The sequence below is a fragment of the Brachyhypopomus gauderio genome, chromosome 14, assembly GCF_052324685.1.
Source record: "Brachyhypopomus gauderio isolate BG-103 chromosome 14, BGAUD_0.2, whole genome shotgun sequence".
NCBI classification, from domain to species: domain Eukaryota; kingdom Metazoa; phylum Chordata; class Actinopteri; order Gymnotiformes; family Hypopomidae; genus Brachyhypopomus; species Brachyhypopomus gauderio.
The window spans coordinates 10,294,234-10,318,776 of NC_135224.1; the positions used below are offsets into that span (position 1 = coordinate 10,294,234).

The following is a 24,543-nucleotide window of genomic DNA, read 5'->3' on the forward strand; positions in this document are numbered from 1 at the left end:
GGTGTTTACGGAGCTGTTGAGTCCACCCCGGAGAACGAGTTTGGGGAGGAGGACTCCGACGAGGAGGAGGAGGCATTGATAGGCCGTCGATAGGCGAAGCCTCCACCGTTGACTACGGTGGGGAAGGGGAGGAGGCCTACCCCCCGTCGCTGGACGACGTGTCCACTATTGACTACGGGGGAGAGGAGGAGGAGTCCGAGGAAGAGGACTACCTCCCTCCGCCTGTAGGTCCTGCTTCCATCGTTGAGGAGGGGGAGGAGGACGACGACGAGGACTACCCGCCGTCGGAGCGCTCCGCATACCCCTCTGACTACGGTGAGGAGGAAGAGGAGCTTGAAGAGGAAGATCGTCCTCTGTCCGTGCACTCAGGCATTTCTGAGTGCACGGACAGCGAACTGTACTCAGGGGAGGATGGTAGTCCGCCCCCCTCGGAGTGTTCTGCGGGGACCGTGAAGGGGAGTTGGAGACCAGAGGCGAGTCCATCCTCCGAACGCTCCGGAGAGGTGAAGATGGAGTGCTCCCGGGGTGGCAGCCCGGAGCAGTTCATGGAGAGAACCCGGAGTGAGGACAAGGAGAGCATGGAGACCGAAGGGGTCTCTCCAAGCGGCCCGTATGGGGAGTACGCCGACCGCGCTGCTCCGGGCGCCTACGCCGACCGCGCTGCTCCGGGCGCCTACGCCGACCGCGCTGCTCCGGGCGCCTACGCCGACCGCGCTGCTCCAGGCGCCTACGCCGACCGCGCTGCACCTGGCAGGTCCGCCGGGCGCGCGGCACCTGGCACGTCCGCCGGGCGCGCGGCACCTGGCACGTCCGCCGGGCGCGCGGCACCTGGCACGTCCGCCGGGCGCGCGGCACCTGGCACGTCCGCCAGGCGTGCTGCACCTGACACGTCCGCCGCAGCCCCGGCAGCCCCCGGTCTTCCTCCACTCCTAGCTCTCCTCTTGGCGCGTAGTCTGGCGCCTGTTACGTGTTTGTGTGTCCCAGTGTTTGTGAGTCTTTCCGTGTGTATTCCTAACCCATTTTTCCCATTCGTTCCTCTATGTGTCAATGTGCCTGTGTGCGTGTTTGTGAACGTCCCGTGTAACGTGTCTAACGTCTTTTCCCCTATGTTCCCAGGGAGGGTGTTCTAGGCGGTCCGTGGCGGACGCTTCCCCGAGGGCAGTCACCTCCCAGACGCAGGACTGAGCGCGTCGGATCCGCCCATCGTCGTGGGTTCGGGGCACTCGGTCCTGTTGGCACCCCGGGACGGGTAGTGCCCTTGGAGGGGGCGTCTGTCACGTTGAGGACCCCGGCCCCTCCCTTTTGGGCGTGTGTAAACGTTGTCCACGTGCTCTGTCTGCGTTTTCGGAACTCCGTGGTGATAGCTTTGTTGTGTGAATAATGTGTCTCACCTGTGAATCGTCTCGTAATCACATGGGGCTAATGTGGTCTGTCTATTTAATGTGCGCTCGCGCAGTGTCCTGTGCTCGTCGTTGTCTAAAGTCTGCACGTTGTGTGCTTGTTTATGTTTTCTGTGCGCATCATAGCGCTATATTACGTGTGAAAATAAAAGTGACGTCAGTTGAAGAGGGATTCCGTGTCTCGTTCCTCACCACGACCCGCGCGTCACAATAAGGCTGCAATTTAAAGAAGAAATAATAATAATAATAAATATTAAATATGTAGATAATATATGGATAAAAAAATATGGACGTAAATATCCTGGAACATTGGAACAAATGAATGACATTCACCTCCTCTGTTTTGTTATTTTTGTTCAAATTCTCACCCTCCGCAGTACTGTAAAACAGATATAGAGCATATTTAACATGGTTAAAAATGCATCATTTAGCTATCATCAAATGTCTCGATCCAAAATATGAAAATGTAAGTTTGGAAGATAGGGAATTTCTTAAGAAAATATGTGAATATGAGTATCTGAAATATATTAGTATCTGAAATCACACAATGGAAAACAGTCTGGGTGCCTCGGGTGCCAAAATATAGCTGCATCCCTATGTAATTCAAACAAGAAAATGCTGTTTTGTTCAGCTGACCAGCATGAACACAGCTAGGAAGCAAAAAAGCTTCTAGATCATGAAACTTTAAATTATTTATTTAAGGCTATTAAATTAAATATGCTTAATGTAGAATGACTGAGAATGAACATTACACCAACGACAGTCCACACAAACATCACACATACTTAAGAGTGGATCGCCACTCTTAAGTTCACTTCGTTATATAATACACATCCCACATTCAGGAACATATTCTTGTAATAGTGTAATTTTGGACAATAATCATTTCTTAAACTACCCCTCTGTAATGGTACTGCATTCAAACAGCGATGTTGACATACCTGGCTGAACCCAACATGGTACTTATATATCTATGAACAGGACAATTCAACAAAGGAGTGGACAAATGAGAACCTGACTTCAATTTGTATGAACTATGGCCAAAATATAATATAATTTTGTTTTGTTTTTTTCCCTGCAGTTTTCCCACTTTCACAGGAATGTCCTGGAGGTGTTTTACTTGCCCATTGGTAAGGCCTACATCCCTCTGTCCCTGCTCACATGCACTCAAACATGCAACACATGGTATGGTCAAACCACGTTTGTGTTCCTAACTGTTCATTAGTCCCTAAACCTGATGGCCCATTCAATTCCTATATTAACTATGGGTGAGTCAAGTGCCACATTTATTCTTTCCTTTGTCTAGGATGCGTGATTGTTTTGAATACATTGCCTCTGTGTTGTATGTGGACAAACTTGGTTTCCTAGAGAGATTTGGTGCATGTCTCTTACGCTACCAACTTCAGAAATTGAAACTTTTGTTAGATTATTGCCACAGAATTTGGTAACCTTTTGGGCTCAGAGCAGTTCATTTACATGGAAGTGTTATTGTTATGGTTTTATTTGTTGACACAGTCTGGTCAGTCACCATCATTTCAAGCTGTTATAAATCTATTGAGGAAGCTTCCTTGACTTGTAACCTTGCTAAATATTTATTTGTCAAGGCACTGTTTGTTTTTTGATAAAGGTGAAGGTCAGTTTTGTCCAGTGGAGGAGAATTTTTTTTTTTTTTTATGTAAAAGTTAAAGTTTTTCTTCAGTAGCTTCACCTTTAACCTCTTTGCTGAGCCTGACCATGTTTTTGTATTCTTTTTTTTATTTTAACAGCTGCTTGTAAGCTTGCTTTAGATGGTATTAAAGCACTCTTATGTGAGAATCCAGTACTTCCTGCTCCTGACAACTCCAAGCCATTTAAATCAGAGGTTGAAGGTTGATGCTACAGTAGTTGCAAGAAGATGACCATGGTACTGAGCATCCAGTTACTTTTTGTATACTGGACCATAGAAATTGACTTATCATCTTTTTAAAATAGTCTGTTTCATATGAAGAACATTTACAAACAAGTGAATAATGGGAAAATAATTAGGGACAGTTAGTATGGTTTCAAAGACTCATTTCAACTCCAATTGACTATACAACAATGCAGGACATTTGTTTCTGTAAAACATTTCTGAAATTATCTTGCATGATTGAGGTGATTTAACTGGATGTGTAAATTATTTATAAGGGTAACAATCATATATGCAATTTATTTATAATAACTCCTTTAAAAGTATATTTTGTTTGTATACTTTGCTTGTCAAAGGACCCAAACACATGTTTTGATGGCAGTTCTAGTCTTTGGTTCACACCATTGTTAGAACCATAAATTTTTCATGATGGGGTGGATAGGAAGTTCCTGGTTAACTATTTATATTGTGTGTTCTAGCATGAGTATTTTAAATGGTAATGATTTACATGATTATGGAAGATGTATTAAATCATGCAAATAATTTTCATTGTCCAAGGTTGGAGAATATTTAAAGAGCAGATTGCAGGTATTTTGGGGTTGGCTGGCAAGGGTTTCAGACTCTAGTAGATCCAGTACAGCACAATGGTTGAGAACCACTTTAGGTTTAGGTTAACTTAGCTTTAACTTTAGTTTGATTTGATCTTTTTTCCCTTTTTTCCACTTTTGCATTTGTGATTTGAGTTTTATTTTGTGTGTGTGTGTGTGTGTGTGTGTGTGTGTGTGTGTGTGTGTGTATGACACTGTGCACCTGCACTGGAGAATAAATCATCATTGTTGCAATGCAGCTTCCTGATTCTTAGTCAGTTTTTCCATTACCACTCAACTATCTTGCAACATCAAGGTTTCAGACCATGTTGGCAGAAGATGGCCCCTGATTCTAAAAATGCTTACCTCACTAGTTCATTATTATGATAACATAAGAGCGTTATGAGTTGTTTCATGAGCCACCCCTATTCCCTGTCTGAAGCCATGAATCAAACATCAAGCAAAAACCAATTTAGGTTATCTACCTGACTGGTGTTTTTAATTATCTAATTACATATTATTTGTATTGCAGATACCTATAGATATTTTAGGTAGCTCACATATCTTGAAACTAGAGGAAGGTAGTGTATTAATATCAGCTGCACCTGTTTTGTGCTCATTAATGTGGTGAAGTATAAAAATAAAGTTGGCTTGCCTTGCCAAGTGGTTGTTACCAGATATGCAAGATAATTCCACCTATTCAGCTAATATAAAACATCTGAATACAATTAAAGTTCTACAGTTTTTCTTGAGTAGAACTTTCAGAATTTATTTATTCATAACACCTAGTCAGTTGCCTTTACATGCAAATAAATTTGTATGTAATTTTTTTTTATATTTGACCCGAACGTAGTCCTGTCCGGACCCAATCTCATTCCTGATTAACTGGATACGGACCAAAATAAAAAACGGGAGCATTTATTTCAGGGCTATTGAAAAAACACTCCGTCACGAGTGTTACGTTTGCCACCCCCGCTCAACAACTTACGTTCGTCACCCCAACAACTTGGCCAGATTACGTTCGCCACCCCCGCCGCACTGGACCTCAGGTCACAGGTATCTGCCAAAATTGGACCGCGGACAAATTTAGTTGAGTACCCCTGGTATTTGATCATTACTGACTCAGGTGATGGAAAAATGGGCCTGAATAGATGTGAATGGTGAAAGAGGCTGGTGAGATTGGGGTCAAGGATCTGGCTAGCCGGCCCAGCTTCCTTCTTCCGGGTTATATACTTACCAATCCATTAAATAAGGAATCATCCTGCAATGATGTCCGGAGTTGAGGAGACTGTATAGGTGGGAATTCCATCAGTGTCACATGGACGTGAAGGATCAGTAGACAGACCAGCTACCACCAAAGGAACCGTGATGAAGTACTTGAGGGAGGACATGTGAAATGCAGAGGATACTCAGTTACCCACAAGTAGGTGGACTCATTGATCTTCTCCCTAATGGTGTAGGAGCCAATGTACCAGGGATGGAGTTGTTTGCATCTGGTTCAGTCCTCTCATCTTTCAATCAATTTCCTGTCTTGTAGATGGCAGTAGCTCCTTGTCATTGATCTGCAGAATTGTTTTTGTTTTGGTTTGTTTTAGTAAATGGGAATAATGAATATAATTATTTCTCAGTCTATTAGAAAACAATCAAAGCCTGGAGAAGGCTTGTTAAAGCTTGTTAAACTTTGTGTACATATTTCATGTACTTTCTACTTTTCATGTACTTTTCCTTAATAAAGAGATTGCAAAAATAACAATGTGGTCATTGTACCACCACAGCTGACAACAAATCTAATGGTGGCCTAAGATTTTTGCACAATACTGTACCTTTCTTTTGAAAGCCATGATGTCATGATTTCTGCAGTTAACAGTACATTTCATCCCAGATCATCTGGCTTTATTGCATCCAAGACTGGATTTCCAGGAGGCTGGAACTTCTGGGAGCTCTGGAGAACAGTGACAGCTGGAATCTTGGAACACACTCAAATGGGTTGAGCTCTGGGAACATCAGCACATAGACTGGTTGTAAAGACACATGAACTTCCATAGCTCTTCATTCATGTACTCCAATTGGCCAATATCCACTAGTTAGGCCTACACTCAACACTGAGCTTGTTGAGTTCCCACCAGATATATGACGTGAACTGTACCCCTCAGTCCGAGGTGATGTCCTCCATCAATCCAAACTGGTGGAAAAACAGCAAGTAGGTGTCTGGATAGGTAGAAAGAGCAGCTTGCCAGCAGGTGGAGTGTGGGCTTTAGCTCCTGGTGCACAATTTCATATGATTCAGGACATTGCACAGAGAACCACCAGTACCAAGATGCGAGTAGTGCCCCTTGCCCCATGCAAGTTTATCCTGGATCGCCTTTCCCTAGAGAAGCGTTGCCCCCCCTGCAGTGAAACATACAGACACCAGCTCAGTGTTCGTGTGGGTTGGCCTGAGCAATGACACGGTCCCATTTAATGGCCCCCAGGAAGCAAGGTGGGGGCGGGGGCAAGATGGGTTCGTGGCTGTTCTTTGATCCAGGTCAATAGGACAAATTGAACCACGAGAAGAAGCTGGACCATCTGGGCTATCATGACTTCAGGCATTTGACTGGAGTCTGGAGGTACTGGAGGTTATTGTGGTCTGTTACGACCACAAACAGATGTTGGGTGCCTCCTAACCAGTGCCTCCATTCCTCAAACTGCAGCATAATTACCAGTAGTTCCTGGTTCTCTACACTCTAATTCCTCTTCACAAGGACAAGTAAGAGAAGTAAGCCACCTGCTTGAATTTGAAACTGGGTCCTGAATGGTGGCACAACAAATACCCTATTCCCATATCCAGTGCATTCACCTCCATGATGAAGGGACTGGAAGGGTCAAGATGTTACTGAACCGGTGCAGCAGTGTATCTGGGAGAAGGGTACGGCTTGAGAAGCCTTGCTATGTACTTGCTGGGGCATGACACTGTTTTAGTTACAATTACCTTCTCCATGACTCTTTGAAGTCACTGAGTTACTGCTTCTCTTTTGTCTTGAAACAGATCTCTTTTACCTGCTTCTTTTTTCCCTTTTAAGACTAAAGCATTACCATCTGAGAATATAAATGTCCCCAGCATTTAGCCTTCATGGCAGCTCTACAGACAGGAAGCCACATTCAACTTCCCACTTTCTGCATCCAAGATGACAAAACAAATAGTTTTTACTTTGTCTTTGTATGCATTTTTGGTTGGGCACCTTTTGTGCTCATGCGTCAAATTTCAGTCATAATGAAGTTCCTCTCGGTTATCATAGATGTCGAATGTGATAAGATTAAAAATAAAACTTACCAAGCAAGCTTTTCTTTAAGCAAACCCTTCCTTGTAACAATCTATACAGCAGAGAATCCTAATGAAAGCTGCATGAGGACTCTTCCAATCCATGGAGAGGAAGAAAGCAATCTATATGTTTAACACAGTGTAAGGTAATGCGGAGAACAAAATCTCAGTTTTGGGAAGTCTTTTAATGCATAACCATGTTTCAGAAAGAACATGTCTGGGTAATAGAAGACATCTAATAGAGGACCACAGTCGCACACGTACACTTCCCTGCATTGCTGCTGCATGGTCTTTTCCACATCTCCTGTTTTTTCCTAGCCCTTTAACCTCTATGCATTAACAGCAGAGTGGTAAATGGAAATTGAAAAATGGAACTGAAAGGCATTTTTATGAATTACGTCTTTTTTTTTTTTGCATTGATGGATCAAAAAAATGTACAATAAATGTCATATATATGTGAAAATCAATGTAAATATCACAGCACACTGGCCACCCAGATTGAGGGACATGCCCTCTCTCTCTCTCTCTCTCTCTCATACACGCACACACACACACACAAAGACATGGCACCTGTACTGCCACACTCAGGTTATTCTATTTTCACATTTTTTTCTTTTTTATGATGTGTAAGGAGGCATTTTTGTGTTGTGTTGATAAAGTTTCCAAAGTAATAACTCACTGTACAGTTCAGTGGATGAAGAGTACATGCCTCCTATAATTAAAATACATACACTATAACATTTCTAGACAGCTGATCAAATACATGTAGAACATTTTAATGAAAAATATAGTTTTCTTTCAAGAAAAATGATAACTGTAGTTGTTCTTTACAAATATTCCAGCTGTTGTGCAGGACAAGGAAATGTTAGAGAATGCCTGAATATGCAAGGATGTGTTAAATGTGACTGCATACAGCAAGGTTTAGGAGGGATGACAAGATACACAAGTGCATTCAGTATAAGAAACTCGTACATGAGTTCACCTGTTCAGCACTAATGTAGAATCACAATTTGTTAAAACATGGCTCTACTTGATCAATCAAGAGACATACACACCCTGCATAAAATCTGAAATTATGTATGCTTTGCGTGGAAATGTATTGCCATTATTATTGAGTACCAATTCTTATACGTATAACAGCAATATACTACTTCTTCTTCTTCTAGTTCTTCTAGTCTTTTAATGAAGAGTGTTCCCTGTTACTGGACAAGGTGGCTCCTCTAAAGACTAGGTCTAGGCCTATCATTAACAAAACTCCATGGATGACTGATGAAGTTCGTTCTTTAAGACAGAAGTGTCGTAGATCTGAGAGACTTTGGAAAGCTACGGGTTTGGAAGTACATCGTCTGTACCTAAAGGAGCTTCGCATCTCTTTTAATGATCTAGTAAAGGATGCTAGGTCCTCCTTTTTTGCGAATCAAATTTTACTCTCCAAAAGAAACCCAAAGATTTTATTTAATACCATAAACAATATTGTAGCTCCTCCTCCTGTAGCGCTGCCATGTCTTTCAGTCAATGACTGTAATAGGTTTCATGTGTTTTTTGTGGAGAAGGTCATGGACATTAGGTCCAGCATTAAGCCAGTGGCAGGTGTTTCCTCTTCTAGCCGCCCACCTTCTCTTACTGTTTTGGATTCCTTTCAGCCTATCAGCTTAGATGATCTGCTGGATGTAATTGTGAGGCTAAAGCCATCAAGTAGCTCCGTGGATGTGATACCCTCTTCATTATTGTTGAAGGTCTTACCTACCGTTGGCCCTGCTATATTGGCCATTGTAAATTCCTCACTGTTAACAGGTTGCTTTCCATCTTATTTTAAACACGCCACTGTTCAGCCTCTTTTAAAGAAATCAAATTTAGACCCGGCTGTGCTTAAGAACTATAGGCCTATATCTAAGCTTCCTTTCTTATCCAAAATTTTAGAGAAGGTGGTGGCAAACCAATTGATTACAGTTTTAGAAAATCACAATTGCTACGACTCTTTACAATCTGGGTTTCGGAAGAGGCATTCTACAGAGACTGCTCTCCTGAGGGTCTCAAATGATCTTTTAATGTCTGCTGATGTTGGTGACTGCTCTGTGTTGGTGCTGCTGGATCTCAGTTCTGCGTTTGATACCATTGATCATGAAATACTGATAAATAGGTTACGTGACTGGGTGGGCATATCTGGAACAGCACTTGATTGGTTTATTTCTTATCTCACTGGGAGAAGTTTCTCAGTTACGATGGGAAATTGCACGTCTGAGGCAACCCCATTAACCTGTGGGGTTCCACAGGGTTCAGTTTTAGGGCCTTTGTTGTTTTCTTTGTATATGTTACCTTTGGGGCAGATTTTAAATAGTTTTAATATTTCCTATCATTTATTTGCTGATGATATTCAGCTTTATTTCTCTTTTAAACCAAGTGAGGTTCATAGTTTGTCTAGGCTATTAGATTGTCTTCAATCAATCAGAGAATGGACCTCAAATAACTTCCTACAGCTAAATGATAACAAGACTGAGGTATTGATCATTGCTCCTGATAGGCTTAGTCAAACGATTAAGCAAAATCTTGGACTTCTTTCCTCTGCTGTCCACACTAGCCTCCGAAATCTGGGAGTTATCTTCGATCAGTCTTTAGCATTTGATTCTCATGTTAAACAGCTGTCAAGATCCTGTTTCTTCCACTTGAGAAATATCAGTAAACTGAGATCTATGGTTTCAACAGCAGATCTAGAGATGCTGATCCATGCGTTTATTTCATCTCGCATAGACTACTGTAATGCCTTGTTTTCATCTCTCAGTGTATCAGCTCGTGGTCGTTTACAGATAATTCAAAACGCTGCAGCGAGGTTACTGACCAAGTCAAGCAGACGGTCTCACATAACACCCATTTTAAAATCCTTACACTGGCTTCCTGTAGAATTCAGGATCCAGTTCAAGATTTTAACTTTAACATACAGAGCACTACACAACACAGCTCCTGTGTATGTCGCTGACCTGCTCCACCCCTACACTTCATCACGATTACTCAGGTCAAACAACCTGAGTTTACTGTCTGTGCCACGCTCATGTCTAAAGACTCGTGGAGACCGAGCATTTAAGGTGGTTGCTCCAAAACTGTGGAACACACTTTCTCCACATTTAAGATCAGCTGACACTGTAGATACTTTTAAAAAACAGCTAAATACTTTCCTTTTTACGCAGGCATTTAGTTAGTGGTGGAGGTTGCAGCCGTTGACCTTGTACACTGTATTTTATTTCTGTTTTATAGTGTGTGTTTTTGTGTCTTTGATTTATTTTATTTTATTTTCCGTTGTAAAGCACTTTGTGGCTTGTGCCTGTGAAAAGTGCTATATAAATGTATTTTACTTACTTTTTTACTTACTTACTTCTGATATAGACTAACACACTAGCTACTTAGCATGTAACTGTATTTTAGCTATTTTAAATAACAACATTGTGGCCTTTCAATTCAGAAGTATTATAATGGCTGGTTACAGTAAGTCTGTTGTTTTGTCAAAGCACAAGGAACATTGAAGGCTATATCCACACCATTTGGATTATTTTTAAGGTTATATTTTACTCCAAAACATAAACATTAAATTGTGACCTTGGTCAGAGGTACTCTGTGAGTATAATAATTGTCTGTATAAAGTTTGATAGCACCATATAATAAAGTACTAGGTCAAATGTATATAAACCAGATTTACTCAGACTAACTAATAAACCATTACATGAAAACTTTTCAGCTTTAGTTCCTGAATGTTTTTTTTGTGCAGGGTAAATACAAAACTTTCAGATATGTAGACATATGTAGAATCTATAGTATATTTTAAAAACTTACTTAGCTTATGCATGTAGGCTTTTCTTAAATAAAACTTTTAAAAGATCACAAATTGCAATGTTTAGTAGATTTTCCCAGACTTGAAGGTGAACAAACCCACATAACCTCCTTTTGGTAATCTTACTCCACACTTTTTTGAAGACTCAAATGGGCCTTGTGATCCCTCGATGCCCCTCAAGTTACAGTGTTTGGAGTTAGCAGGCAGAGGAGAGCTCTGTGATGAATGGGACCGTTTGTTCTACTGAAATATTGTATGAGACTGAAATGGGTTGTGTGTGAGATAACTGAGTACTAACCTAAATGTAACAGCAAGATCCTTCAATCTTTAAAACTGGCTAAATAAGTAATGAATGAAAGTAAAATCAGGGTGAAATGTCTACTTGAATGCAGAGTGCTTAATTGAATAATTAAAACCAATCTGTTTTAATAGATTAAAGATTAAGGTGACCCCAATGCAACATGAGATTGGTGCTGTGATTGGTTTATGGCAAGAGTATTTATGTTAAAATTATGTTATGCATTTTATTGTTTCATATTTTAGAAAAAAAACAGTTTAACACAGTTAACTGTACTGTAAGAAACACATCTACAAATCTTGTACACACACTATGGCAGCTATTAAACTAGCTGCACTGACGGTAGGCCCTTTCATGGTAGGCTGCTGGTAGGCTGGTAAGTTTTCCCCACAGATTACGTATTTGGTCCAAGAATCTATTAGTAGCACGGTTTAGCCTGTTCACTTTGGAGAATTTGATGAAAACTAGGAACTTTAACTGCAAACACAGGCAACGCAAATGCACTTTTAGACGGTTTGAACTAACTTTACTGTATAAGCGTGCACACGCGTGCGTGCGCGCACGCTGTGACAGACGGGGATGCGGTGGGGGATGGGGGTTGGGTCGGCAGAGATTGTCTTAGGTTGCAAGGACGTGATAAACGCCAAGACGGGACCAGGAGAGTGGACTGGAGACTATTGAGAAGAATGAGCAACTTTTCAGTGAAGCGTACCTCATATTTCTTTTTTCATCCCAGAATTCAACTTTGATTTTAAACAGTTGTGCCCCTGCTCATAACGACAGACTATGTGGGGACTGTAGGTAGTTCACCAGGAATGACCGAGTTATGTGGCGTTTCTCCTGTTGACTGCTAGAAGTAATTTCGGATTATTTTCGTGGTAAAACAGTAATGACTACGGTGAGAGGGCAACCACCCCAAAAGTAAGAACCAGTTTAATTGCATTTTTTTTAACTAACCACCAAATAGACATGCTGTAGTTTTTTGTCATTAACAACAACAATAGTTGTAGTTTGTGTGTTTTGTAGGGCGGATAACTTTCATCACCGCAGGCTATTTCAGGAGGCAATCTAATGCTTTGTAGGAAAAAGCAGCTATAAAGTGCTGACTTATTTCAAAGCCGTGGAACTGGCAGTTATCAGCGAACATCTTCCTAACTGGCACTTCGTGGACTTTTTAAAGTCACATTATGCTCTTTTTTCAGGCGGGCAGAGCCTGCAAGGTTTCCACCTCTACCTAACCAACACTCCTTGAAGCGTTTTAACCACAAGTCTCCCACATTTCGTTCCCACTGCTGGCTCTTTTCGGATACCCTAGCTAGCCAGCTAGCTAATTCGCCATCAGCCCCCTAAACCGTCTTCCAGCACTCGGGAATTAAACGGATTCTTCTTTTAGTGAGGATCTATGTTTGGTCTATTTTAGACTTGGGCATGTCACGGTTTCGTAAGCTAACGGTTAACGCTTGACCAGAACACGCACAAAAAGAGACGAAACGGACGACCGTAGCTAGGTTTGTGTCACACATTAATATCAGTTTCTTAAGATTACACGTCAGTGAAATATAAGAGGCAAAGTAAGGCAGTCTGCTTCTGTCTGAAGTTTTATAAAGTAGCATGCCTGTGTCTTAGATATATTTAGCTACAGTTAAAGCTTAATAACTTCGAAATTCAGCCAGCAAGGCTCCTTGCCAAAAGACCCAGCGTACCGCATATATTAAAAAACGGTGCACACAAGATATCCTTTCTCAAACCATTTCCTCATTTGTATTTTCCGAAATAACATTTTAAAAGTTAAATTCCAAAGTAATCCCGATCACATATTATTAATTAGGTGGTTATGGGAAAACAAGGCAACCGATTCATGCGCATTCCAGCAGTCCATGAAAAAATATTCATCCTTGTCTCCTAAACAATGCAGGAGCTTACAATATAAACAATTGTCGTGTTAAAGAAACAAGCTGACTTCAATATATGTGTAATAAAGTGCACTTACTCTCCTGCTAGATGTAATCCTTTCCTCAAAAGCTTTAGTATCCTTTTAAATAATAGAAAGCCTAGCTAACGGACACTGACCCTTGCTTTGTGAAATATTAATGTGTAGAAACTGGGCCAGAAGGGTTGGGTAGGCATTGTGTCCATCCTATCTTCCTGGTTTTTGTGTGGTTTTCAGACTGCCTGGCATTTGGCTTCTCAAGCTGACATTTGGCTTTTCAAGTTTCATGAAATTGTGAAATAAGGCAATGTCTATCTGAAGGTGAAACTAATTTATGTCCAAAATGTTGAAATCATAACATTCATTCCATGAGATTTCTCAAATGTCCCAATAGTCAATGTGTTCTTTGTCCTTAAGTTTGCTAACTTAGTTGCTGCCATAGCCACAACCGGCAGTGCCAACACGCACATTATTCATATGAATATTAATGTTTGATTGGAATTAAAATGGCTTGCCACTGGGCAAAACAAATCCTTAATTCTGATTGTCTAGAGGTGACCAATAGGCCATCTGTTGGTTTTTTCCAACATTACATCTCTTACAAGAGTTAAAATACATTAAATTGCATTACATCTCTTGCAAGAGCTAAAATAACTCCTGCAGTGATGCATGAAGAGAGACATTGTTGATTTACAATAGAGCCTTTCAATTTAAGATCATCTAGTGATCCATTTGGACACAGACATTTTAGCTGGGTTCACAGGGTGTTTCAGGTCTTTCCCACATGAGACACCCTCTCCCAGGCAACCCAGCTGGAAGTGATCAGTTCTCAGCTTGTGTACAAGTAACATGTGCCCACGAAACACTCATTCTGAGACTGTAGGCTTTGCGTAGAGACTTGGCTTCTGAAATAAGATTTAAGACAGTACACAAACATTACTTCTTAGAGTTTTTGTAGGCCCACAATGATAGGGCAGCAGCATATTTACAAACAAATAAAAAATTTTTTCCATAATAACACTAGTAAAATTCTTTCCATCTTATGACTTGATAAAGATCTATAAACATGTAATCTTAAACGCTAACTGGGACTAATTTACAGGGCCATGCTTAGATATGCTGCTTATCATTAAACCAACATTTCCAAGAAAGTGCTTTACTTGTATAATTACTACATCACAAAGTATACACAGTGTGCCTTCACATCTGTTCCTTATCAAAGACTAAATCATACCTCCCTCTCAAGGTATAGAAAAACAGGTATCTTTAGAATCTAGTAAAAATAGTAAAATAATCATTGAATCAAACTAAATCTAGAACGTGATGTGGTGTGCTTAGCTTTTGAAGATTTTTTAATCTGAATGTAGTTACATGATCCATGGAAGCCTACTTTAAAACATGTTTTTGGACCGAAGCATTCCACTAATAACAGTATTTTAAAACGCTGAACATCTAGAAAATAGGAAACTTGATAATTTTCCTTAAACTTGAAAACTGTTTGCTTGTTTGTATGTGTGTTTTCCCTATGCTGTCCAATACCAGATGTTAGGTAAGTGTAAAAATCTTAAGGCATCTGGTGACTAAGTCAAAGCATGTTATGACTAAGAGGTTAATCAGACTGACTGAATGTTGCTGTAGAACAGTTACTTCTGTTTCTGAACACTTGGGGTTCTACTCGTCATCCTTCTTGCACTGTTGATATTAGCTAAAAAATGCTCCAATATCATTAGCATTCATTTGGTTCAACGCTGCTGCCCATCTCCTGTGATCTGTGTTCGATTTATCACCTGACTGCTGCCTGTGTGGAGTCTGGATGTCCTTGTGTATGCGTGGGCTGCTTCTGGGCACTAGCTTTCTCCCACATTCCAAAGGACTGCCTGTTATGCTATTTGGTATCTATAAATTTGCCGTGTGTGCGTGCGTGCGTCCCGTGTTGGACTGCCACCTTGTGTAGAGTTGGTTCCTTTCATACACTTTGCGGTGTTAGGATAGGCGCTGGCCTAAAGTTTTTACTTGTAATAATAAGTTCTGTGTAGTACCTCAAAAGTTTAAAAGGGCAAATTGAGTACACATGCACTTACTGGAATTAAGTCCAGTTTTGGAGTATTGTTTGAATATTTTGACATGATCCACTTGTTGAAGTAAGTTCAAATACAAAACAAACAGTATCCACATATTTTACAGTACTGTGTTCATAGAAGAGTGTAAAGTATCTAGCTTGCACATGTTTACACTATCAGTAGCAATAGCACGCACAAACTGTCCAATGCCTTCAGCAGCCAGTTTAAGAATCTGACATCTGGCATCCCCATGGAGCTGTCAGGGCTGTCTGACATGAAATGTTCGGAATCTTTAAAGGAATTTTTTTAACCCCACAGTCAGAATTTAGGACCATGGAGCACACATGCATATCGTTTACCATGGTACTTGGCAGTAACAGTAACCTGTATAAGCCACATTACATACTGACACCTAGTGATGTCAAAGTTAGTCTATTACGTAGGGCATCGTTTTACACATTGTTGATGTTCGAGATCTAAAATGAACAAAAGCTCACACGCAAAAAGAAAAAAAACCCTTTATAAACCATATATATATATATATATATATATGAGTGAGAGAGTTTGAAAACAGTAAGTGGGAGGCAGTTGCAGCTGCTGACTGACTCCAGGACACATACTTGTGGTATGAAGAAGAGAAGTGGGAATACAGATATGCCCAAATTAAAGATGGGCTACGGCAATATGAGAAGCTGTTTATAAGGAAGCTCATGATCACACATGACCAGCGAGAGAGCATGAAAACAACAAAAAAAAAAAACAGGAAGCCGATGATTAGCTAAGTTTATCATTATAGCTAGAGTAAGAGCTGTATGGATAACCCACATGATTTTGCTAGCAAGCTAGCGTAGCCCCCACCCCCCACAAATGCACCCCAGTTTGGCATCCATGACAGTTGTTTAGTGCCACACATGTACACCTCTGCTAAAGACACCTGAAGTTAGGGACCAGCATTAGAAACAAAGTGTGAGCCAAGTAGACTACGCAGTAAAACAAATTGGACAGACAGTGCATTTAAAGTTCAAATCAATGTCCACAATTACTTTTTTTTTACTACCCATTATATTCATCTTATGCTTGTTTTCAGATCATGTAGCCTATGGGGGGGGGTACACTTTTGTTTACACTTTGGGCATTCATTCTTAAGTCTCATCCCATCATGTCTGTCATATCGACATTCAGTCGCAAAAAAATAGATACTGGTATCAGATAAGCTTTTATGGTCCTCATTAGCTATCATGTTTTTATCGGTGATGGTAAATGGAAAGTCCGCAGTTGACATTGGGATATGCGTATATGCTCATTGGTAACCATTTTTGTTCCTTGCACAGATTGAAAATGTGCTTGACGTGAGAGCATATTTGAAATCCTTTTTCCCTCTTTGAGGACAAATTTCTGTAATGTGCTTGGTAAAAAAAAACCTCTATGCCATAGCATTATTCAATACGCCACATTCTGGAAAAGTTTATTTGCAAGCACTAATGACCTGGTTGAAACGAGCGCGCTGGTGCACTAATGATATGACGCCAGACATTAATTGAAGATCCCGGTGAATTTACCGTAGGCTGTCCGCTCCTACACACCCACACGCTCCCCCGCCCTCCTCCAACACTCCTCAATACAAAGCTGGCCTTTATTTAGCTAATCCTGCTGTTGTCGCCCACAAAGCCCAAACGGTGTATATAAGGCGAGCTGAAGTGGGATGCACGAAACCCTTCGTGGGCCGGACAGATCCGCAGTCCTGTAGTTGGACGTAAATTGTGCCGATGGATCACTCGCGTTGTAACGTCGTCGGGCGGGATTGAAACACCAGCCGGGGTGTCCGAGATGCACCGTGGCTACGTTTCCCAAGCGTCCGACTGTATTGACACCGGCCCGGTTTTATCATGGTTTTTAAGAGATCTGCGAGGTAAGTTTATGTCCCTGTGTGTGCGAAACAGCCCGATATTACACGGTAGCGGCGAATTTGGACCGGGAGACACGAGCGGTGATTCACGACAGCGCTGCCACCTTCCTTTGTCGAAAGACATTTTTACACCAGCTTTCTGCTGGACGGACCCATCTTATCAGAGCAATAGCTATGCGGTGTGACCCAAGTTCATGTTGTGCACTTTGTATTTGTCGTGTCTATGCAGATAGAAGCAATATGTATTTTTTTTGTCCGTCGATTAAACATTGTAATTCAACGTTAGCTTCTACAGGACAGCCATTTAAGCGTTGCTCTCCTAAACCACTCAGTCAGACTGCTAACGAGACCGTTTGTCCCTTAAACAAATGAACATCTGACAAAAAACATTTGGCGTTAGGCGTTTGTCAAAGAAGGACGACTTTGGTAACTGAAGGGAAGACCAACGTGCGCATGTGTTTGGTTTTGGTTTGCCACACAGAGATACCCATCAAGATTTGCTACTCGGTAACCGGGAAATGTTCCCGTACCTATTAGTTAGATAGTGCAGCTTTCCTTTTGTGTTGCTCGTTAATTTGCCCGTTTTTGCCTGCTTCAAAAAACATGCTTCAGTCACTGTTTGTCCTCACTGCTGTTTGACTTTTCTCTCAACCGATACTCTCATTTTACTCGTTTTAACACTTCGCACATTCTTCAACACATCTTCCCATATCTTCCTGATTCCTTTCGTCATACGTTCATTTTAACGCTTTGTTATTATGTTTTCGTGTAACTGGACGGTTTTCCTCCACCGTTAATTACCATGACATTTTCTGTATAAACACTTGTGCCCAGAAAATCCACTTAACAGTTTTTGCGTCCACAATAACTTAACACTTTAGGTGTAAATTAGTAAGTAAATTAGTAAAGTAAATGTAAATGTAAAGTAAATGTTTTTGGCAGGAGGATGCGGTGGTTGGGGTGTTACCGGCTGGGACCAAAGTGGAAAGTACTCCTGGTGTTTGTTGGAATCGCCTTCGCTGGACAACTCCTGGGGGTGCTCTTCAATAAGAGGTTAGACGGTCTCCTAGTCCCATTTGTCAAATTGGATTCTCTGTACGGTTCCGTTTTCACCTGTGTCGATGCTTTCATGTTTATCCTTTCTTGCGGAGTCTTTTTTGTATTTTAAAAAGTTATTTATGCAAGCCATCACATGCCATTTACATGGCGGATAATTTAGAGGCCAGTTTATTACAGTAAATCTTGTATTCAGAGTTTAACATTAGAGCTTTGACATAAGTCAAGTTCTTCAAAACATTCAGGAATTTGCAGAAATGTCAATTTAGATAATTTCAAAACTAAATGACTAAACCCAATGTCTTTTATTTACCTTGTTTATGGAGTTATGTCCTCAGAATTCAGTCCTTGGGTCCTCAAATTATTGCAACTTACACAAATCATCAAATGAATATAATGGGAATGTAAACAATTTATGGCAAGTTTATTCATTCATAGAATCTTACTGTAGCATATTCATAGTATAATTATTTTGTCATAATGTTATTTTATTATTTTCTTAGCATTGTTCTATTCATGTTAGTATAGTATGTCATAGAATGTTTATATTCATTCAGTGTTTTGTTCTTCTCTATTTTAACCACTCTTACATTTTTATCCCATAAGTCCCAACCTTACTTAGGCCTTCACAATTAATTGCAATTGAGATTTTGGCATTTACATTTAGGTAATGGTAAATCACTACAATTAACTCCATTCTTTCTTGTTTCAGACAGCGCCTCTTGCCAAATAAGTTAACTAAGCAATGTAGTTCTCTCCTTACCACTTTCTCTCACTTTCTTTCGACAATAACACTCCTGTCTCCTCTCTCTCAGCAAATTGCTCTTTCTCAATTCTATTCTCTCTCTCTCCTCCGTTGGTGGCCAGTCTGGTGCGCCCCTGCCAGTTCACCCTCCTGTATTCTTGTGACAGGGTCTTTATTTTCTTAGTTGCTAGACACAATCTTTTATCACTGCCATTTGCCTCACCTAGCTCATGTCTTACCCTCGCAGTTGGGTTCAGCCAGAGCGCTCTCGAAGTCTCTTCTCCCTTTCCTTGGAAAATGGCCAAGGGCCTCCCCTGGGTCACTGCCGGCCCCACACCCACATCATGTTCCTGAAGACCCATAAGACGGCCAGCAGCACTGTTCTCAACATGCTCTACCGCTTTGGTGAGGAGCAGGGTCTACGGTTTGCCCTTCCGGTGGGTTACCAGTTTGGCTACCCGCTATCCTTCATAGCTCAGAGGGTGAAAGGATACCGGGGCCCACATGTGGCAGAGTTTGACATCATGGGAAATCATATGCGCTTCTACAAACCGGAGGTATGTGAAGCAGATGCTGTTTTTTTTTTTTTTTTTTTTACTATTATTGGGAAGCTTGCCAATTTTCTTGACTTGTCAGATGATTTGCATAATGGGAGATACCAAAACTTAACTTAATGGGAGGCAAGAGAACCAGAACACCCCCCCCCCCCCCCCCCCCCCCCCCCCCCCAAGCTCTACTTGGCAGCTCCACTCGTTCTGCCTTGGGACGAGCTATGGTGGGTGTTCAAGTCAAAATTCTGTGAAGTTATAGATGTCACTTCCCTTTAATTCAAGACATGACCTAAATAAGCCAGCCTCTGCGGCACTAAAATTACGTCCTCAGAGAATACTCAGAGTATTAAGAGGGCCTTAACTGCCAGTGAATTTATCTTGATAGTTTACATTTTATGACTAGTAAGTCTACTAAAATGAGTTTGTTATTCAAATATACACATTTAACCAAGGTGAGCAGCCTTGTGAGTACTGTTAGAAAACGGTAACAGAACATTTGGACTACTCTGGAAGGATGCACACAATCATAGTACAGCAATGTTGAATTTCATTTCGATTAGACATTCTTAGACAGTAAAAAAAAATCTGGTTGTGAAAATATTCACAAGATATTCTAAGTGATTTCTCTTCTACTCCTTTTTCCACAGGTGGAGAAAGTCATGCCTCCTGATACTTTCTATTTCTCCATTTTACGTGATCCTGTGGCATTAGCTGAGTCTTCATATGCGTATTACAAAAACGTTGCCCCTGCCTTCCGACGTGCAAAGGGACTAGGAGACTTCGCAGACAACCCTCACAAATACTATGAGCCACGGCTGCGCAACAACCACTATGCTCGCAACCTGCAGTGGTTCGATTTTGGCCTGGACCACAACGCCAACTTCTCCTTGGCTTTTGCCAGGCGGGGTGAGGCGATAGTGCGACGGAACTTTAGACTCATCCTCCTGGCAGAGTATTTTGACCAGTCCATGGTGCTGCTTCGCCATGCTCTCTGCTGGCCGCTGGACGCCGTTGTCTCGTTCAGCTTAAACGCGAGGCAACAGGTGCCCAAGGGGAGGTCCAGCTGGGTGGGGAAGGTCGCTCAGCCTGCCCCTCTGGCCCTGACGGACACGCAGAGACGAAAGCTCCGGCAGTGGAATGCCCTGGACTGGCATCTCTACCAAGCCTTCAACCGCACTTTTTGGATGGAGGTGGAGCGCTTTGGGCGGGCACGCATGCAGGCCGAGGTGGACTTGCTCAAGATCAGACGGGAGGTTCTGGCTGGGGTGTGCCTGCGTGATGGCGGACGACCTGTGGAGGCCAGCCGCATCCGTGACAAGGACATCCGTCCCTTCCAAAGTGGCCTGGTCAAGATCCTGGGCTATGAGCTTCAGCCGGGACTGGACAATGCCACGAGGCAAGTCTGCCTGAGCATGATTAGGCCTGAGATCCAGTACAAGGACCTGCTAGATCTCCGGCAATTTCCACATGCCCAGCAGCCTCTGGGGCCGGCCAATGCTGTAGGTGTAGTTGCTATCAAGAAGGACTCTTTACCCTTCGTGACTGGGGAGCATGTGGGGAAGGACTGGGAGGTAAAGGCCCGCAATCAGTCCATACACAGAGTCTACAACAATGGAAAGCTGAGATAGTGAGTAAGCTGGTCGCACACGTTTGCCTGAGTTATGATGGGCTCCAGTGGGCCCCCACAATGCACTGCCCAGAGATCGAGTAAGAGCCTGCACTTCGAGTCTACCACTCTGTTCCTGAGCTCCTTCCTCATCTTGCCCTCGTTTGACATTGTTTATCAAATTGGTTGGATGACGGTTAGGAGAGAACATAGCTTGCTCGAACACAACGGTATAAATGATCCATGAAAACAGCAACATGGTTTGGCGGTGGGACAAATGTATGGGTCAACATGCATTGCAGCTCATTTGTATTACAGTGTCCGATTCCTTAGAGGAGCTGTGATGTAGTACAAAAGTCTTTCATGCCTCCACTTTTTCTTACACAAATGAGTACACTTTATATTTCAGTCTTCACACTTTGTCTCACACCAACACCCTCAAGCACTTTGGCATTTGGTCTTTTGAATTTGATAGCGCTTTGGTACTTGGCATTGAAATACAGTGCAAAGCCACTTGCTGGAGTAAAAGCAGAACCATGGACCCCTCACTGTTCAACATGCATTTTGGACCACAACGAGAAGTAATGCCGTTATTTTCATGCTCGTACATTTCTATAACTCCAGCCGTCAGCCTTCTAGTGAAATGCTGCAGCATCGTCGCATGCTGTTGGGGAATCGTTTCCCGAGAGGCCAAGAATGAGAAAATAACACTTATAAAACTGGGGTTGTGGCATTGGTTGCTGTAACGGGGCTTGTCATGGCATTGTATCGCATGACAATACATCATAAGCTATTGATGACTCTTTGTGGGTCTGTGAGAAGTGACGTCTCCAGTTGATGACACTGTGAAATAATGTACCATCCATTACCTGCATTATCAGCCTATGGAGCCATCGTCTGGAGAAGGCTGTATCACTCATTGATCTACCTCTGGGCACTTATCAGAGGTTGATATATTCTGTTATTTATGTCATTTTGAATTGTGTCCAGAATATTGTGTCAATTTTGCATTTGACAATGGAAGTTTTGTTAACTGCAGTGACCCAGTACCACTTGACATTTTGGATGTCTGTACGTTGAGCCCAGTGCTGAGAAATGAAGTTGGGGTGACCAAAATGTTAGATTTCTTCTTTTTTTTTTTTTAACATTATTGATGGTAAAATGGTTAGTGGCATGGAAAATACTAGAAACGTAGTACATTGCATAATGCATACAGTATGTGGACCTGAGTGTCCTTGTCCAAATCTGAAATCATTTTGTCATTTTGCCTTACTGTAAGAACAGACTGGGGCAGGGCTTCACTATGAAAGCTTGCTGTATTTGTCTGACAAAAGGAAGGAAGAAACTATGTAATACATTTATATTTTCTCAAAATGCAAGGACTCGTCCACGTTAAGAATGAGGTGTAAATGTGTACGAATTTGACTGGAATGCACTGTGCAGCTCTGTCGAGATCAGCATATAAACAGTTTATTGTTTGCAGAGCAGTCATCTAAAAATGTGTTAATTTATTATTTTGATCAATTTAGGCATAATTATTAAAAAACAACATTCCATGCACAATAATTATAGCAAAGGAAGAAATATATATAGCTATTGTATATTTAAAAACTTTGCATGTTTAAAAACAGCACTGGCCAATGTTTAAGAAGCAAGCAGATTAATTTAACCATAGTCTTCACACTACAGCTTCTTGTTTGTTGTGTGTGGTTTTTGTTTTTGTTTTGTTTAATATATACTTTGGCTTGATAGCTTAGCATCTTGCATTTCTTTGATTATGTATTTTATCAACAAATGCTCAACTTGAACATAAGGCAATATTAAAAATGTGATGTGATTGGCTGACAAACATGAGAAGCACCAGATTATGGGTGTAGTATTCTTTTGCAGTGCTGTTATAAAATGACCCACACTTCACATAGTAAAGCAAATGGAGAGAAAATAATTTGTGAAAGAGTGTCAATACCCTAAATTGAAGTGTGTTTCTATACCACTAGCAAAAGCATGATGAAAAAACCTTTTAATCAAATTTGTGGCATCATATTTCATATGAAGACAAGCTTATGCAAAATGGTGGGGCAGGCTCTAGAAAGAAAACTAGCCTTAACACGCGTGCTCTTGATTTGAACCAGAGTTGTGCATGATGGATTCCAAAGCTAATAGGGCTTCTAACCACTTAAATATAGAAATAAGAGTATGCAACCTTAGGTGAGGGGACGAAATCAGAATGATTAGATGCTTTTTTCTCCTAACATATTTATTTTCAGAAGTCAGAATGAAGCCAAAATGTCTGTTCCTAGCAATTTGGAGTTGTCCAGTGCTAGAATGGATAGAAAATGCTCTGTTGACAAATTGGGTGCTTATTGCTAACATATCTGTACATCTGGTGTTTCCATTATGTCGGCCATGTATTGTTTTGCTTATACATCACAATGCATCTCAAGACTGGCTGTCTTGGAGTCATAGGTGGTGCAAAATGGAAAAAATGTTTTACCTGTGGTACTTCAATTAAAGGTACACCAAAGAGTTGCTGACACTTCTTATTTATAAAAAGTTGTATGTGACTGCAGAAATGGAAATCCTGAGTTCGTTGTTCAGATGGAATCAACACTTATTACTGTTGTGAGGAAATTGGACAAAATAGCACCTGAGGTGCAAGACATCAGAGTCATCACATTTGATGCAGCTCACACCAACTGAATTGTCTATGAAATATGAACCATTTAGTAAGAGGTTGCGCGGAGCAAGCTGTCCTATATCACAGACACGGACATTTTGCCTCCACAGCAGAATCCAATGCCTAAGCTACTCGGTGTGAATTCAATTTGCAGTGCAAGACTTTAGAACTCTTAAAGTGATGGACTGTAATAACTTCATACAATTTGCAGTACAGTGAATTCCTTCTACTGTATGCCTTCTCTATAAAAACTGAGCTGTTTGAAATGTAATTCTTGTACAATATTTATTCTATTTTTCTTTGTTACTTGAATATTGGAATATGTTGAAAGCCCTTGTAAATATGTAGGTCTGTGTTGGATCTGGTTAACTAGTTGAATTGAATAAAAAAAATTCAGTAGCAGAATTGGCTACGTTCAGTCTATGTATAAAGCTCTTAAGTTGTTTAGTAGACTGCGGTACGTGCACACATAAGATCTTTAACATTTTTAGGGCTTCAAGTTTTTTAGATTTTCAAAATATTTCCTAGAATTGAGTTTTGGTCAGCCTTATTCATTAAACATCTCTCTATATATATTTATCTACACTATTCTAAGCATACACATGATAACCGTAAACGCAGTTTACTTTTTTCTATAATCAACTACTCTTGCCTAGTGTTCATACGCTCTACAGCAGTGGTTCTCAAACTGTGGTACGCGTACCACTGGTGGTACGCAGAG

General features: G+C 41.3%; 1 protein-coding gene and 1 long non-coding RNA gene across 6 annotated transcripts; one reads left to right on the forward strand and one right to left on the reverse strand.

The window, feature by feature from the left end:
* Positions 1 to 882: 882 nt before the first annotated feature.
* LOC143475626 (uncharacterized) lies at positions 883 to 13,495 on the reverse strand. 4 transcript variants are annotated; one of them, XR_013121069.1, is made up of 8 exons: positions 13,282 to 13,495; positions 6,022 to 6,263; positions 5,699 to 5,869; positions 5,348 to 5,437; positions 5,113 to 5,251; positions 4,864 to 4,935; positions 1,734 to 1,779; positions 883 to 1,616 (listed from the first exon to the last, which is right to left on the reverse strand). It is a non-coding gene; the product is annotated as an uncharacterized LOC143475626 (long non-coding RNA). The 4 variants fall into 4 exon arrangements; XR_013121066.1 differs by lacking the exon at positions 4,864 to 4,935; XR_013121068.1 differs by lacking the exons at positions 4,864 to 4,935; positions 6,022 to 6,263 and having other exon boundaries at positions 5,699 to 5,817.
* On the forward strand, positions 11,887 to 24,215 carry gal3st4 (galactose-3-O-sulfotransferase 4). 2 transcript variants are annotated; one of them, XM_076973503.1, is made up of 4 exons: positions 11,887 to 12,212; positions 18,130 to 18,240; positions 19,236 to 19,545; positions 20,187 to 24,215. In XM_076973503.1, exons 1-4 carry the CDS (start codon positions 12,181 to 12,183, stop codon positions 21,165 to 21,167), a joined length of 1,434 nt encoding a protein of 477 aa, XP_076829618.1. In that variant the 5' UTR covers positions 11,887 to 12,180; the 3' UTR covers positions 21,168 to 24,215. The 2 variants fall into 2 exon arrangements, with proteins under 2 accessions (XP_076829618.1, XP_076829619.1); XM_076973504.1 differs by lacking the exon at positions 11,887 to 12,212 and adding an exon at positions 16,835 to 17,190.
* Positions 24,216 to 24,543: the final 328 nt, after the last annotated feature.

What these genes read in the sequence shown, in the direction of transcription:
- gal3st4 (XM_076973503.1), top strand. Translation starts at nt 12,181, where the DNA reads ATGACTACGGTGAGAGGGCAACCACCCCAAAA. An exon ending in AGAGGGCAACCACCCCAAAA is followed by an intron (nt 12,213 to 18,129) that starts GTAAGAACCAGT and finishes TGTTTTTGGCAG; the next exon opens with GAGGATGCGGTGGTTGGGGT. An exon ending in TGCGCTTCTACAAACCGGAG is followed by an intron (nt 19,546 to 20,186) that starts GTATGTGAAGCA and finishes CTTTTTCCACAG; the next exon opens with GTGGAGAAAGTCATGCCTCC.